The 16,613-nt window shown below is 47.5% G+C and overlaps 1 protein-coding gene across 10 annotated transcripts; it reads right to left on the reverse strand.

Annotated features, from left to right (window-relative positions):
* Nucleotides 1-1,116: 1,116 nt before the first annotated feature.
* Nucleotides 1,117-15,111, reverse strand: rfx2 (regulatory factor X, 2 (influences HLA class II expression)). Of its 10 annotated transcripts, none has more exons than XM_061297216.1 (18): nucleotides 14,922-15,111; nucleotides 8,743-8,851; nucleotides 8,456-8,545; nucleotides 7,630-7,712; nucleotides 7,274-7,541; nucleotides 6,378-6,452; nucleotides 5,788-5,969; nucleotides 5,584-5,703; nucleotides 5,377-5,495; nucleotides 5,194-5,312; nucleotides 3,346-3,458; nucleotides 2,990-3,141; nucleotides 2,818-2,915; nucleotides 2,563-2,712; nucleotides 2,273-2,481; nucleotides 1,990-2,143; nucleotides 1,871-1,913; nucleotides 1,117-1,807 (listed from the first exon to the last, which is right to left on the reverse strand). In XM_061297216.1, exons 2-18 carry the CDS (start codon nucleotides 8,848-8,850, stop codon nucleotides 1,692-1,694), a joined length of 2,199 nt encoding a protein of 732 aa, XP_061153200.1. In that variant the 5' UTR covers nucleotide 8,851; nucleotides 14,922-15,111; the 3' UTR covers nucleotides 1,117-1,691. The 10 variants fall into 10 exon arrangements, with proteins under 10 accessions (XP_061153200.1, XP_061153197.1, XP_061153199.1 ...); XM_061297213.1 differs by lacking the exon at nucleotides 14,922-15,111 and adding an exon at nucleotides 14,617-14,782; XM_061297215.1 differs by lacking the exon at nucleotides 14,922-15,111 and adding an exon at nucleotides 14,617-14,781 and having other exon boundaries at nucleotides 7,630-7,679.
* Between the last annotated feature and the right edge of the window lie 1,502 nt (nucleotides 15,112-16,613).

Consider the following 16,613-nt stretch of genomic DNA (forward strand, 5'->3'; position numbering starts at 1 on the left):
GAATAGGAGGAAACACAAAGATGAAATAGTTCATCTACCTAGGAACTCTTCTTCATACTTAAATCAATCCCACGCAAAGTCTTATTGGTTACCAAACCATTTTGTTTTCTTCAGATACAATGAGGCGAGAAATGAGACCACTGAGCACACGTACGTCATACATAGATATACTGAATATATCATTTAGTAAAATGCTCATCCTCTGCTAAGGCGCTCTGGAACGGGCCTCCTGAAGATTCTGGCTTGCTACGACAGGTCTGTAATAGGTGGGGCCGAGACGACAACTATTTACACTCAATGCCGCATTGACCCAGCCGCCCACACCTCCATTACACGAACTGAGAAATCTATTGAGGTAAAACACAGTCACTTGCCCTTTGGTTACCAAAAATGAAAGCAGATGCAACTAGATCTGCTGCAAAGCCATTTGTGTTTATTTGCTCTCTAATTTAAGGTCCATACACTAGTGCACTCTATCCATCCATCCATCCATCAAAGGTAACGCTTGTCCCCACGGGGGTTATGGGGCGTGCTGATGCCTAACCCAGCTTGTGACCTTTGACCATGATATTTTCCTAATAAAGTGGCCTGTTATTAGGTACACTTGAAAATGGCGCTGTACCTAATGGAGTGTCCAATGATGTCACAGATCAACCAGCCAATCAGGAGGTGGGGGTGAGGGCGGGTGGGGCACTTTTCACTTAAACCAGGGGTGTCGACCTCTAGTCCTCGAGGGGCCGCGTTCCAATATGTTTTCCGAGATTCCCCTCGTTAAGCGCACCTGCGTGAAAACTTTTAGCCACTTTCACGTTCTGCAGGAGCTAAAACTTTTCACGCGGGTGCGCTTAACGAGGGAATCACACAGACACTCCATTAGGTACAGCGCCATTTTCAAGTGTACCTAATAACAGGCCACTTTATTAGGGAAATATCACGGTCAAAGGTCACAGGAGTCAAGCTCTATTCCTGGGGGCCGCATTCCAACATGTTTTCCAAGATTCCCTCCCCCCCTTCCGCTCTTGTGCAGTATTGCTTGATTGCAGATCTAGTTTCATGTTGGTAGTTTGGATAACCACAGACACACACATAGAATGGCCAAGGTGCTGAGGCTTAAGGTCCTTTGGGTCCATCAGTTGCATGTTTATTTGATTTTCCCATTTTGTGAGCTGCAAAGTGCAGCAGAGGCCACAAGTAAACACACATGCGCACACTTACACACGCTCACACCTCCACTTTTGCTTGGTGAAAGGTGCTTGCTTGGATGAGGTTTGCCGACGATACATTCATAGTGCGGTCGAGGCACAGCTGAGGGGACAGCCTGACATCTAGAGTCCAAGTTAGCAATCTAAGGCACTCAAATGACACCATGGCACAGCTAATTGAATTCAAACAAGCTGAATCATAAAAAAAATAAAAAATAAAAAAAACACTTGACCACCGCACACATCGAGTTACACCCCCCCCCCCCCCTAAAATAATGGACTGCACAAACTCATTCACAGTTGCACAAAACAAAAAGAGAATATTAGTCGTGTGTTGAGATTGCTTCCTTGGAAAAGAAAAGGCGGCACTGTTAGCGTTGCTAGGACTGACATCACAACCACTTGATCAAGCGGCGAAAAATGTACACGGGCGCCATGTGGGCCGGGCCGAACGGAGCAGAGCAGAGCAGCCTCACATCTCCTGCGGCCTCACATCTCCTGCAGAGGGTGGCTCATTTCGATGCGCTCCCGCTTCACGGCCGGCTCGCTCCGGGACACGTCGGCGTCGCTACCCAGGTCACTCAGCTCGTCCGAGAAGGACACATCTGTGGAAAAGCTTCAATGAAATCTCATTTGCACACGACTGTATACTTGAGTTGTTGTTTTACCTTTTTCCACCAGTGATGGCATCATGGAGGTCAGGTCACTGAACTGAAGTGTCAAAAAAAAAAAGTGAGTTTGAAAGCAATACAGTTGACATTGTGAGCAGGGCAGAGTCTCCCCTCACCTCCCCCATGACAGCGATGGGCGTCTCTCCAGTGGCCTGAGCTACACGGTGCTCCACCAGGTAGAACATGTACTCATCGTACAGCAGGCGGATCAGGTGGAAGGAACCGAAACTGGCGGCACTGCGGAGAGTCAGGTCTCGAATGACCATGGAGCTGGGTGAGGAGGCGGGGCCAAAGGTTAGTGTGTATCTCTCTCTCATTGTTTGGATGTTGCTTCACTTGTCACCCTGATTGAATCTTTACAACATGTCTTGATTTCATCCCAAGCAATGTGGTGTGTACCTGTAGAAGGACCATTTCAGCAGAAACTGCCGCGCTGCCTTGGGGAAGCTGGGGCTGCCCTGGTGGGGCTTGAGAACCTGAGTGACCACGTTGTCCAGCCAAGTGGCCCACTGGTCCAGAGAACTCTGCTGCTGCAGGGTGACTTTGAAGTCCTGCTCCAGACGCTGCACCACGCTCTCGTCGCACTGGCACACCCACGACGCCTGCTCCTGTAACGCGCCACACGAGGCGTCAACAAAGAGTCCACCGGGTGGGTGACTGTACTCAATCATGAAGAAGCTGTCCACAACCTGGACGTTAGCAAAGTCAACCCGGTTGAGGTCGGAGAGCATCTGGTTGATCTGCGAGGTGTTCTGGAGGACGGCACGCGCCGCCTGGGCCAGGTGGTTGAGGCTGGTGTAACGTCTCAGCGTCTGCGCAAAGGCACTGACCACCGCCACCTACGTCAAGAGATGTTAAGGTTGAAGCCATCATGCTAACATTCTTAGCCTATTTTCATGCTGCTGAGTAGGTCGCAAAAAGGCATGCATGTTTCTTTTGCTCACCTTAGTGCGGATGATTTCTTGAGGGAAGCTGGTCATGGCGTTAGTCAGCCATCCCTCCAGACTCTTGGCAAAGTTCCTGATGGCCTGAGTGAGAGTGCCTGCAGGAAGACAAATGGGGTTACAAATGTGCATCTTCACATGCCATCTTCATTCCAAATATTGGAGGACTGACTGGGGACAGGGCGCAGCACGTCTGGGATGAGGATCTCCACCAAGGCCTGGTAGAGGATGTGATCGCAGCTCCTCATCCATAGTCGTACTGGTTCGTATTTACAAAGATTCACCAGTTTCTCTCGGGGCAGCACACCTTCCAGTTCATCGTCACTGCACAAAAGTTGGACGGTGATGCTGGTTTAAAAATCCCATACTGAACATGTCATGCCTGGAAATTGACCGATATGTGTATGGATTATTATTTTCATTCTCATCCGGGTGAGGTTGATACTAAATAATAAGTCCGACAACTTTCTTCTTCGGGCCCAAACGTCTGCTATTTCAAGCCTTGTTTCCCGCGTGTGCTCTGCTGACCTGCTGGCGATGGTGGTGCTCCCCTCACTAGATGTCGCTGTTGAGTACCAAAAGGTCTGCCAGAGTTTCTCAATGTAGTGGAACTGGAGGTTCATCACCACATCCAGTGTGGCCTGCAGGGGGGGGGAGGAAGAGGGAGGAAGAGGGAGGGTGGAGAAACATTGAGAGGTGAACCATGGCAACCAGACACACAACACAGATCCTGCAGGCAGGCAGGAAGGCAGCGCCCGCTCACTGTGGGCCCCGGCTGCTTCACATGCGAGCCAGCAGGAACGCAGCACATCAATCATGGGCACCATTCCCAAAGGTCACATTTAGGTTTCATCTCCACTTCAATTTTGAGCTGAACTGCCACACGTTCCTGCGCTACTGGCAATGTGCTCGCCCGTGTGCACCAGAATGTAGAGGCTAGTCACCTTAACTTAAATGTGAGGACCACCACGATTCTACTGCAACAGATGAGGTCAACAGGAATAGATAAAACTCATCTTTTTGCTGAGCTGTTATTTACCGCGGCAAATCTTCGAAGACATTGGCAACAGTACAATGACTCTGTGTGTGTGCGCTAGCCGCTGGATCTTTTTACACAGCAGTGTAGGCTTCGATCGCAAGCTCTGTTTTTGAGTCTCCTTAACTGTCGCCATGGCAACCTTGTTTACGGTTGCCCCCAGCAACAGGTCAAACACAGAACTCCAAAACAAAAAGGAGAATTCCCCATCCCCCTTTGTACAAGCGCACAGTTTTTGGCCTCACAGGGAAAAGAACATAAAATGAAAAAGGGGGGGAAAAAAGTACACAGTACACATAATAACAATAATAAGTGATGGCCATGCATTGGATATGTTCTGGGGCGTAAATTTAAATGTCACTCAAACTAGACACACTTTACTGCTTTTTACAGTCTTTCCCATGTGGAGGGGGAAAAAAAAAAAGTCCAAATATGATTTCAATTGAGCATTTGTCGCGCAAGTAACTTTGGAGGCAGATAAGGAGAGGCCTCCGCTAATGAGATAACAGGTCACGCTTGGTTCCAAATGAAGGGGAACCGAGTCAGCAGCGTGAACATTAAACACGTGGAGTCCAGGAGCGGGCGTGAGAGTGGCAGACAAAGGCGGAAGGCCGCCGAGCCCGTCCGCAGACAAGGCGACACAAAGACTCGCGGGGAGGCCACCACAAAGACACCGAGATGTCCAGCCAGCGCGCAGAAAGGTTAATTGGCATGTCTTAAAAGGCAGGCAGGCAGGCAGCCGCCCGCTGGTGGATGAAAAGAAGGCTGGAACAAAAGGAGCATGAGGAGGATGGACAAGGGAGCCCGGCGATAATGCGATAAAGCTGCTTTCATCACACAGGCCAATGGCAGGCTGGCTGGCTGGCTGTTTGTTAAGCGCCCTGATTGTAATGTTTCCTATTATTATTATTTCCCTTTTCAATGTAAATCAATTGTCACATAAATGATGTTGTATCTTTGCGATTCATTTCTTTCCAAGGGTTTTAAAATCTCTAAATCGTCACCATTTCATCAAACTTTTGTGTGGGAAAAACAAAACTAAGCACAGTTTTCACGTTATAGTAGTACACAATAACAAACGGCGCTTTTAGTATAACACCCACTGCCCTCTTTTTGATAATTGTGTATTTTACGTGAATGTTGGTCATAATGGTGGAGGAAAGTCGAGTACCTCTCAGTCTAGTTGAGATTTTAAACGTTCAGCTGTTTGAACGCTAGACAACATCTTAATGCCACCCTCAGCAATCCCCAATTCAAAGAACCACTGGCAGGATGAGCCAAGAAGAAAAGACAAGCTAACGTGTGATCTTGCTGCCGTCGTCCGCCGGCCGGTCGCCTACCTCGCAGTGGTCTCTGTAGAGGCTCTGCAGCTTCTTAATGTCATTCAAAGTGATGCGCTCTGGCAGAGGCTGAGTGCCCACGTCAGGAGCGGGGAACTCGGGCAAACTGTGGGCTGTGTCTGCAACGAGCACATCGTCAATCGCACAAGCTGGCGACATGACGGCAACTGATGCTGCACTGACCGATGTACTGCTGATGGTGTTGGCTCTGAGCTGCCACCGACTGTTCCGGAGTGTTGTTGCAGTGAGAGTTGACGCACAGGTTGTCGGGCATTCCGTCCACCTTCTGCAGAGGTTTGAACCTGCATGGGCACCGTGGGAGAAAAAGGGACACGGCAGTTGACGACTTCTGCCTTAGAAGAAGCATCGAGGAGAGCTAAGGATGGTGACCTTTGTTTCTGGTGGACGGGCTGCTGCCTCATGGCCATGTACTGGGTGTCCTCTTGCAGCCGGTTGAGCGGAGAGTCTGGCTTCACCCGAATGCCATAATAATGATACTTTGAGTTGCCTCTGGAAAATGACGAAAGGATGTCGTTAGCGGAGAAGCCTCATCAAACGGGATACGTGGCTAATAGCTACGGGGCGCTTGCGTACCTGGTTCCGAGGCGTCGGGTCCTGAGGCCCATGAAGACGGAGCGGATCAGCTTGCCGAAAGAGGCAGCATTGACCGGATCTAGTTTCTGCTCCTGGCAATGGCGCAAGTAATGGTTATAGAGGGAGCAGCGGGGCAGGCTCACGCCCTCCGCCGTCTCGTAGTTGTCCAGCAGCCACTGGAGCTAAAAAAAGAAATCAAATGGGAATCACACAATGCAATTTCACAACAAAGGTGAGGCAACACACAAACATTGATTTTTAACAGCGCCACAAACACCTGCCCTGTCGGTTTTCTTTCAATAGGACGCCACCATCTGCACCATCGTGCTTCAGGACAGGCTGTTTGTTCGGAGCGGATCATTGTTTCGTGCAAAACCCAATTATTGAGGGAATAGGGACATTCATGCAGAGTCAAGGAGTGACAGCAAATGAAAGCAGAGCAGGGATGGAGCATATCCAAACAATAAGGCACGTCGGTGGGAAAGTGCTGTTGTCAGTCGGTCGCTGCTGCCTTCCACTTTGCAAAAAACACGCCGCCTACAAAATCAGCCGCGGATTTCACAAGTTCTCAAACTTCCAGATGGACTTACATGGCTGTTGAGCAGGCTGCTTTTGTGACTTGCAATTCCTTCAGACTTTTGGAGGTTTTCAATCGCCATTTCAAGCTAAAGAAAGAAGGAGCATGCAATAAAAAAAGGAGGGGGAGGAGGCAAAAGAGAAAGATACAAAAAAAAAAGAGAGTCAGAAATAAGCAGAAGTACATTAAAACACAAAAATAAAGATCAAAGGAAACAAGGACTGTTAGCAAGCAGCCAGATCGGTGCATTTCCATTCAAATCAGTCAGTGTTGCCGCCAAAACCATTATTGCCACACAAAAGCATGCAAATCAAGGGGCCGAGAGTTTACTTGGGTCTGGCTGGCGCTCACAAACTCCAATGTATGCAAATAGGACCCGCAAATAGGGCCACAGGTCACGTCAAGCTCAGAGACAATAGGCCAGCAGTGTCGCAACTTAGCAAACAAAGCCCCAAATACAGTGATGGACCTATTAAGTGATTCTTTTTTTATCTTTGATTGGTAAAAGGAACGACGACGACGACGGGGACATTGATTTGAGCCGGAGGAGGAATTCAAGTCCCAAAGAAAAGACGAGCTAGCGCAGCCAACTGGAGACATAGAAGAAAAGGGGGGGGGGGGGGTAAGAGGAGGCTCCGTTCCAAGCCCTAAGAATGCTCCCGAGGGCTCCCGGCCAAATGGTAATGAGCCCCAGGGGTTGTTTTGTTTCGCAGGGCGCACAAGTGCCTGTGAAAAGTGCTGAAACAAGGGGCACGGCTGAATTATTCAAGGCAGTGTCCCCGTTTTACAGGCTGTCTGCGGAGCCTGGGCCACAGCTGATGTCACCGTTTTGCACCCCGAACAGGATAGATTGTGGGATGCTCACATAATAATGACGCGGATGCTACAAGACAGCTGACGCTCGCTCACCATGGCCGAAGAGGAGCGAGAAGAGTGAGAGATGTGGTTGCGGCTCCCTTCCATGTTTCCTCCGTGGATCAAATAGGTGCTGCCGCTGGAGATGATATGGCTGCTGCTTACGTCCATGGCGATGCCCACCATGCTATGAGGCGGCACCCCACCGCTGGCAGAAGAGACCACGGTGGCCACGTGCGCTCCGCCGGCCTGCGAGTCAAAGTAGGACCCCCCGCTGCTCTGGCCGTACAACTGAGCCTCGGGGTTGTAGTAGGCCGTGCGGCTGTGAGGAAGCGCTGCGGTGGTTAGCGAGGATCGAATAAAAGCAAAAGAGTGAGTTGGATGTGTAACGCCGTTGGAAGAATGCTTACATTGTTCCGTTGGTGTAAACAGCCTCTCCGCCTTCCCCGACGTAGTGCACCTGGGACGGATAGACATGCTGTGATTGCTGCACCTACAAAGAATAACCATAAATACAAAAGAGGCCAATTTTAAACCCTAATTTAGTTTTTTTTTTTTAAAAAGCAGACACTATGGAAAGTGTCAAGCACCCAGTATGTGTTTTTTTTCAGCCAAGTGAGAAAATTGAACGTATGTAGAGTTAAACAGAGTGGTTAATATTTAAATTGAAGAAAAAAAAAAGAAGACTGCTGCTAGTTGTGCCATTGCAGACTCCCAACTGCAAAACCAAAGCAGCTGCCCAATTGATGTCCTCCCGGTGAGCCTGTTTTGTCTCCTCAAAGAAAGAAGAAGCGACAGCAAAGCCGGTAAGACGACATTCATGCCAGGACATCAATGTTCAGGCAGCGAGCGTTGCAGAAAACAAACTCCGTATTCATTTCCGCAAATGCGCGCATGCCATCGCTCATCTCAGTGTGGGTGCGGACAAAAAAGGTGAGAGCACAGGCAGCATGCCGCGATCCTCGTCCGATTCCCCCGAGAAGGGCTGAGAGTGTTTGATAAGAAGAGAGGTGCAAAGGCAGCGGGCCAGGCTCAGCCGCAGAAAGACACTTGTGAGCAGAGAAAGCTAGCGTAAACATTCCGCTTTCAATCAGCAGCTTTCAGTTCATGCGCGACAGCTTGGCCGTCCGTCCGTTATGGGCTCGGTATGTCAATTGCGGTCCCCATTTGACAACGAATGCTCCAACTTTGTCCACAGCACTGTATATGTACGCATGTATATACAGTACTGTGTACCTGAGGTGGAACCTGTTGAGCCCTGGATACTGAAAGCTGCTGTACTTGTCCTCCTTTCTGAACTGAGCCTGTGGCTTGTACCAGCGCTCTCTGTGTAAATAAATACAAGACAGATCTGTTACAAATGTAGCCACGGATTGTTGTACTGTATTACTTAGGATGAGGATTTATTCAATGAAAAACTTTGGAGGAGAACATTCCCGTTTCCCCGACTGCTCTGGCTTCCAAAGTCATTTGCAAGAGTCCCAGTGGCGGCGGCCAGCTCGCTTGCGTTGTTAGCGTCGTACCTGTTGGGAGGCCGGGACGGGCTGCACGACAGGGGCCTGGGCCGACGATGACGTCCGCAGCGTCGCCACGCTGGGCGAAGTGTCGGAGCCGCCCTCGGAGCTCTGCATGCTAGTTGGTAGGAGAGATCAAGGGAATGTTAATTGTTGTTCATTTTGCAGACAGTACACATTTTACAGTCCAAATATTCTTCCTAACCACCCCAAAAAATAGGAAGCACTCAACTTTCCTTTGGCTAAAATAATGTGCACAAAGGCTTGCCCCTAAAAAGTGGAGAAAACTGAGCAATGGTGGCCATGAAAGGATCCAAATGAAGAAGAAACAAAAGTTCCCCTCGGGAAAAGTAGAATGAAAATGACAAGAGGTCCTGATGATAGCCAGCGCTTATTTGGAACCAGAGCCAGGGGGGGGCAAATAATCCAGCTGATGTGAGGAAATTCCTCAATGCTTTGCAAACGTATTTTGGTTGCCATGGTGAAAAATCCATAGCAACCACCCCCAACTCAAATCTCCCCTCCCTCCCTCCCTCCCTCCCTATTCACCCCCGCCAACCAACCAAGCAACCTCCGCCTTTCTTGCACAAGAACTTTGGAGTGTGACTGCAAAGAGCTGAGTGGGGGAGGAGTGCGCTGAAGATGCTCCGGGGTGGGCTGAGATACTTTCATTTAATGAGCAGCATTAAAGACAGTGACTTGGACATTGAGTAGGTACCATGGAAGAACATCCATAACTCAAACGGCCAACATGGCCATGGAGACGTCCCCCAAAAAAGTTTCGATTTGTCACTGAACTTCCATTTTGTAATGAGTTTTGGCCCAGCTCCAGCGAGTGGAGGAAGTATGTCTTCTTCAAGATCGAAAACAATACACGATGTGGGTGTGCCACCGCTGGCTCTTCCGCGAGACCAAGCCGTGACTAATACGCTGAAAGAGTATGTTGAAATGTCATTGTACGTGTTTCCGTGTGCGTCAATTTTCAAACAACACTTGGTCTGACACACGCCTATTAGCAATTGCACATTAAAATTGGCTACGTGTAACTATCATGCAAATGCTGTGTAAATCAAGTTGAAAAACACTTTCAAAAGTTTGTTTGGTCCATTGAAGGGCTGGATTTATGATAGATAATGAAGTGTGCCGAATTGCAATGTTCCAAAAAAGCAAAAGGGAATCAGGGGAGGCTGTCGCAGAAGGTGAAAAGTCATGCAAACTCCCCCCCACCCCCTCCGTTCACTCCAAAGTACAACACTGCAGGAGATGAGTGCAAAATGCTACTCGGGACGGACGCCCTGCCGTTTAGGGCCGGGCCGGGCCGGGCCGGGCCGCAACGCATTGGACTTGTTCATGCCACTACTGGCTGACAACTGGAAACAAATCAACAACAGCCTTTCAGTAGTTGCTGAGTTTTAGAAACTGCCCCCCCCAAAATAAATACTTTTGAAAGGCTTAGAAAAAAAGCGCACTAATTCTATAATACCGACAAGATTTAAAAATGACAGTTGAAAGTTTGTAACGGGACTCAATCAGAGCAAAACACATACAGATGTTGAATGAAATGAAGGCGCTGGCTCGCTCGCTGGCTCGCTGGCTCGCTCAGTCTTGGCTCGTGTTTGCACTGGCTCACATTGTTTGCAGAGCAACAACCGTTGCCGCTGGCAACACCGTCCCCTCCCGTTTCCAGGAGCCTGTTGCTACGCGACCGACAGAATACTTCCCAAATCAAACAATGCCATCCCCCCACCTGATCCGTCTATCTCGCACTAAGTAGAAACTTACAACAATAAATACGACGTAAGCTATTAATTTCAGACAGTGGGAGACGCACGCACGCGGTGCTCTTCCTGCGGTGCTATTATTAAAAAAATGTGTCCACTTTGTGCTGCTTTGGACTTGATTGAAGAGGACAGGATGAGGAGCTGGCCGGCCGGCTGGCTGGCTGGCTCGCTGTGGTGGTCAAAGGCAGGAAGGAGGAATGTTTAAGTCATCAAGTGTAAAACAAGTCTATTCTTCAAGGTTGCTTTGCGTCGGTGCCAACTCCAAACTAATGGGGAGCCAAGTCGGAGGAGCGTTCCAAAGTTACTTTGACCGGCGTGTTGTTCTTGTTTCAACAGGAACAGACACGTGTTGAATTTAAATACAGACGTCAACGAGGGGGGCATGAAGACGTCGAGTACAATTACAATGGGCAACAGGTTGCGATTGAAAATATTTTGTTGCTTGCGCGCTTTCATTCGTCAACTTTCCGATGACAGCCGGCGAGCGCTTTTGATTTCATGAGACACGTGCACGCGCTGCAACAAAAGGCTCCATTAAGATGATGGAGATTTCCACAACAGAGGCCGTCTCATTAATTCCCGGCTAATCCAATGGCAGTGGCTTGTCGGGGGTGCAGATGGCAGGAGAGAGTCAACGGGAGCCAATCGCCACCTCAGGTCGTCAGCAAAGCAACCTGTCCACTCTGTCACCATCGCCCGACAGTGTCACAGCCAGATCAAAATGTTGCTATGGCGACGGTGCGTTTGGCCGAGCGCTACGCTAGCAACTTGCTCCCTCCCCCAACGCTGTACCTCTTCTAACGCTTTCCAGATTTCTATAAGTACCCTGTCAAGCCACTAGACCCCGCCCGCCCACCTCCTTCTCACAATTCAGCGGATTGAGATCAAGACTGGACACCTGAGACTGGCCAAATAAAAGTCGGTTCAAACTTGCACAAATGGTTAGGAACTCAATTAAGGGCTGTGTCCAAATGTCCTTTCTTATCACCGAGCCCACCGATTGTGAAATAAAATGAACGTTTCTTTTGTCTTATTTGAAAGAAAGAAGATGAAGAAGCAGGAATACAAGAAGAAGAAGAATGAAGCGCAGCAACGGTAGTCATGGCAACCAACTTTGCAAAACAAAAAGAGCATTAATTGGCAAAAATTGCGCCTTCGGCTCCAGCGTGACAAGGGATGATTTATGAATGCAGCTCGGGATTCCATTTTTCATTCAAGTTGAGCGTAAGAAGCATTTAGAAGGGCGGGAAACGTGTCTTGTCAAATCCACGCTCTCATGGAAGTAAAGTTTTGAGGCCGACTAAACATCTTCTACCAAAGTAGAAAAGTCCATTGAAGAAAGGGGGGCGGGGTGGGGGGGCTCCCTCCAGTTATCCCCGGCAGAGAGAGGAGGAGGCAGCAATGTTCATTGTAATGCAAATGTCACTGCCTTGTCGACTGTTTGCGGCAGGAAATTTAATTAGCAGTTGTGTCGCCGCCATACATACAAACAGGTGGAATGTAAAGCATGCACGCAGATAGAGAGAGAAAGGAGAGGCAGACTCAAAAACATTTCATTTGCCAACCCGTTTCAACATGTTGCAGCGGCGTATGTACCAATCAGTGTCAACGTTTCTTTGGCATATGACAAGATGTGTTGCTTTGTATCCTAGCAACCAAAGCCCACAACCATTTGCAAGAATCACTCCGATCCCGCGGTTCCAGCCAATCTTAAGGGACATTCATGAAATGTCTTTCCCGCGGTCAAATTGCCATAAGGACAGGACAATTAATTTGCACTTAATAAGCCCCGCAAGGACATGCTTTTCACTTCATTTGTGGGGAAAAAGTTGATTCCAGACAGCAAAGCGTGCAGAATAACAAATCACAAGGCGGCGTTTTAGGATTACAATCCGCCAGCGATGACACTGACCCACTCTGTGAGCTGGAGAGTGGACGGAGCGAGCACTTTCTCCCTGGGGCTGCGGCGGGCCTCATCAAGATCGGCTAAATACAGCATCGGCAAACACACACACACACAGATCATGTGACCAAAGGCTGTGACAGGTCACCTACTGTCCAAGCGACCGCTGCAGCTGTCCTCCTGAGAGCTCCACTTGACAACACACACACAAGGTTTCACAAAAACGGGGAGCCCCAAAGGATCATGGGCATTAGGCCCATTGTAAACTGTAAACAGGAGTAGTAATGGGAAAAAAAAATTGATGTTCATCATAAACGTCAAGGCGGCATCCCGTTTAACTGAATGATCCCATTGAAGTGCCTTTTCTTTGCCTCTGCAAGCACAAAGTATGCACTTTAACCGCACAGCCAGATGAAAATAACCTGATTAAAGCACGGCCATTGAAAAGAATAACATTTTGCCTTCTGCTTTCTTTCCATGACTTGGGTGTATTTGTGTGTCAAGTTGCCATGTAAACATAACACTGTCACTCTCGTTGTTGGCAGACAGCTTTTTGGAAGGATTATTTCACATGTTTTCGGACATCTTCTCATACAGCGCATGGACATTTTTACACAGTGGAACCTCAAAAGTCAAACAATGTGGAGTTCAAGCAAAACTTTCACGGGAAAAACACGTCGCAATAGTCAAGCTAACCAAGTCGGTTGTTATGCGAGATGACAGCAAACCTTGTGAGACTTGATCAAGTGTAAGGATAACTGGAAGTGGTACGAGAATGGCTACTAAGTAAAAAGGGTGATGCAATTACACCAATGAAACTAATCAGAAGCTTTATCATTTTTTCTAAACAGTCAAATGTTATATCTTCAATTCATATCATTGTTAGAAGTGACAAAAAAAATAATGATATATTCTGTATTTTCTTTTCTTTTTTAGAATGAATGGGCCAAAATACAGCTTAACAAAGCATATTGCATAAATAAGCCTTTGAGTACAAGAGCACTGTTGTCATTTGTGCTGAAAGTTTGACTCGAGTGATTATGCAGAGCAGGGCTTAATTAGATACACTTTCATGCTGCAAAGATTCTTCTTGATGCTTCAGTGGTAAGCAGCATTACAAATGACCGAGCACCTGACAGCTGTCTCTGAAAAGATCCTTCATTAGAATCACTGTCCCCCTGGAGACAAACAGAACAGACTCCCGTGTGGGGGGGGGGGGGGGCTTTCAGGTACGGAAAATGGGGCTGCCAGCTTTCTTATTCCTACACAGTTCAAAAGAATATTCTGAAGAAAAAAAATACATTCTATCATATTGTAAATGAAAAAACTAAAAAATGACCCTATAATTTAAGGGCCACAAAGATACACCCAATGTGCATCGATGGATTCTATGGTTTCACTTCAAAGCTGCAACATGCTTTATGTGATGCGTACGTGCATAAAATGGCGTTTGCGAACGCTCAGCGAGTTCATTCGCCGTGTGTCCGTACGCATCACGTATGGTTCATCTCCGCCCAAATATATGGCCGCAATTGTTTTATTTATAGATTTTAATTTGGAGGTGTACTCCTATGTGGCATGCTCCATTTGTATGTGTTGCTGCTCCATGTGCCTTACAGTAGCGGCTCTTTGAAGGTTTACAATAACCGTCATGTTTGAATATATATTTATGTTGTGATCTTCTGTTGTATGTCAATTTTACATTCAACTAAAATTCACCTTTGGGCTGGGGTCTGGATCGGATGCCCCGCGATAAACGGGGGTTCACCTTAGACGCTTAAAGTAGAAAAGAACCAGCAGTGGAAAAGAACACCATAGCGCCACCTAGCTGAAACATACCAACTCCTTGGACTTGTTTCTTGTGAATAGCGAATGGGGTTCACCAAATTGATCTTCATTCAGCATTCAAGGTGAGCAGGAGTTGATCAAAGCTGTCGTCCAACTAAGCAATCGGAGTGCTTGCTAAAGACCTGAGCTGACAACAACAACAAAGTTTGGGACTACTTGAGCCCGAGCTTCGGGGAGACTCTGCTAAGGATAGCCCGGCTCCGTCCGCTGCCACCTGCTTGAGTGCTCGACCGGATAACAGCACTTGACAGTTAAAAGTTATTCCATCAAGACATGGCTGCCACTGACAAAAGACGTGTACACTTCAAACGGCGATGCTATTAGCATCAAGCTAAAGGCGAAGAGAGTTACCGTAGCCCGACCCTTCCTTCGTGCTGCCCTTCCGCGCACAGAAGCGAGCGAGAGCGCCACAACATAGCAACAAGTGGGAAAAGTCATGTTGAAAGCAGCCCAAGTTGGAACCACAACAACGACGCAAACATCACATTGTGAAATCGACATTTGACGAAGTGACAGTCGATGACTGGAAGCGTCGGCTAACTGCAACGCGGAAACAGCGTTTCAACTTCGGTTGTGGGGGGGGGGATCATGAACGCACGGTCGCCATGTCATCACGCCATTCCTGAATAAAAGTCACTTTTGAAGAATATAGTCACCTTAGTTTTGCGAAAAGTTGCGCCCGTGTCTTTCTTGTCACTCTCTCCCACTCGTTCGGTGACCTCCAGATGCTGCTGCGGCGGCGGCTGCTGTTGCTGAGTGTTGCGCCCGTTGGCAAGAAACTGTCTCCACGGCTACAGTCACTATGGCGCGACGAGGTCTCGAGGCAACAGTTGCTACCCTGGAGTGTCGACGTCACGGGCCACTCTGTGCTGGGGGCGGGCCAAGTGACAAATCCCACCCACGGACCATTAAAGTGTCAACTTGACCCCCACCACCGGGGGGCAGTCTTGAGAAGCCAAGTGACGGCTCCTCATTGGCTCCTTGCGTACTCACAACATATTTCTAGTACTACTGTCACACTCTCAGACTGGTACTATGAAAATAAAAATAAATTCCACCAGTTTTTTTTTATTACATTCATAATGAAACCTATCATGCATCCAAACCACTGATTCTCCCACTTGCTAGTTAAGGACAGTTCCCTAATGTTTCAGCTTCTAACTTTATTTCTGAAATGCAAATCTAGTCTCGATACTTCAGATCATTATTATTACTGCTCAATGTGCGCTCTATCCTGATATTGTATGTTACGATTGTATGTGTTACTATAATGTTATATCAATTATGTAAGTAATAATGCATGTCTTTTTGATATATTTTGTCTTTCGACAGTACAGCGCCATCTTGTTTGTAAGGGCGAATTGTCTTCCCGCACTTCCGACTTTCAGCACACGGTGGCAGCAGATATCAAGCTATTTTGAGAGCAAGTGAAAATTGGTTCACTCAAACCCATCCCTCTTTTTTTTTTTCAAGACCTTCATTTCTCATCTGTTTAAACACAAAAATAAAACACAAGTGTAGAAAACAATAGTGCAACATCCCTTGGAAGGAATCTGATAATAAGTAAAAAGAACAGTTTATTGCTATGTTTTCAGGTATTCTTATTTATTTTCCATCCATCCATCCATCCATCCATCCATCCATCCATCCATCCATCCATCCATCCATCCATCTATCCAACCTGCACCCCCCCTCCCCCCAGATTATTTTAATGTTGTCTTGAACATGTGACCGTGTGATAAAAGCCAATGACGTCGGAAAATCATAGCGATCGAGAGACGTAGACACACACACACACACACACACACACACCCCTGTGAATGCATTAATTCCTCGTCAAGTCCATGGTCAAATCGTCAAATACCTCTTAAGCGACGAACAAAAAAACCTCTGCACCTTTCAGGTAAACTGCTTTCTTTCTGTCCACTGCACGGAATTGTATGTTGATCATTTCATTGCTCTTATACTTTGAAGGCTTGTCAAGTTAGGCATGCAAAAAACCCCAAACCAGCTACACTCTTCTAATAGGCTTGAATAGGACTTTAATGATGCCAATTCATAATTCCCCAAAGTCTATTTTATATTACTGTTATGTTGAGTACTTTGGTTCAAAGCTGGAGGCCAGAGTTTGAGATAGCCACATGAGTTACCTCTTTCAAGTGTGATGCAACATGGAGCACTCCGTTCCTTGATACAGTAAGTTCAAGAAAAAAAGATCCTGATTGTCCTTGTAATCCTTGTAAATGTAATGTTGGCTTTTAACTAAAAGCTAGTAAACGTAGGCTTACTCTGTATTTTCCACTTTGAAAGAAATGGCAAACCATCTGGAGAGGTCAGTCAGTATATGA

Source organism: Syngnathus typhle, linkage group LG14 (genome assembly GCF_033458585.1).
Source record: "Syngnathus typhle isolate RoL2023-S1 ecotype Sweden linkage group LG14, RoL_Styp_1.0, whole genome shotgun sequence".
NCBI lineage: Eukaryota > Metazoa > Chordata > Actinopteri > Syngnathiformes > Syngnathidae > Syngnathus > Syngnathus typhle.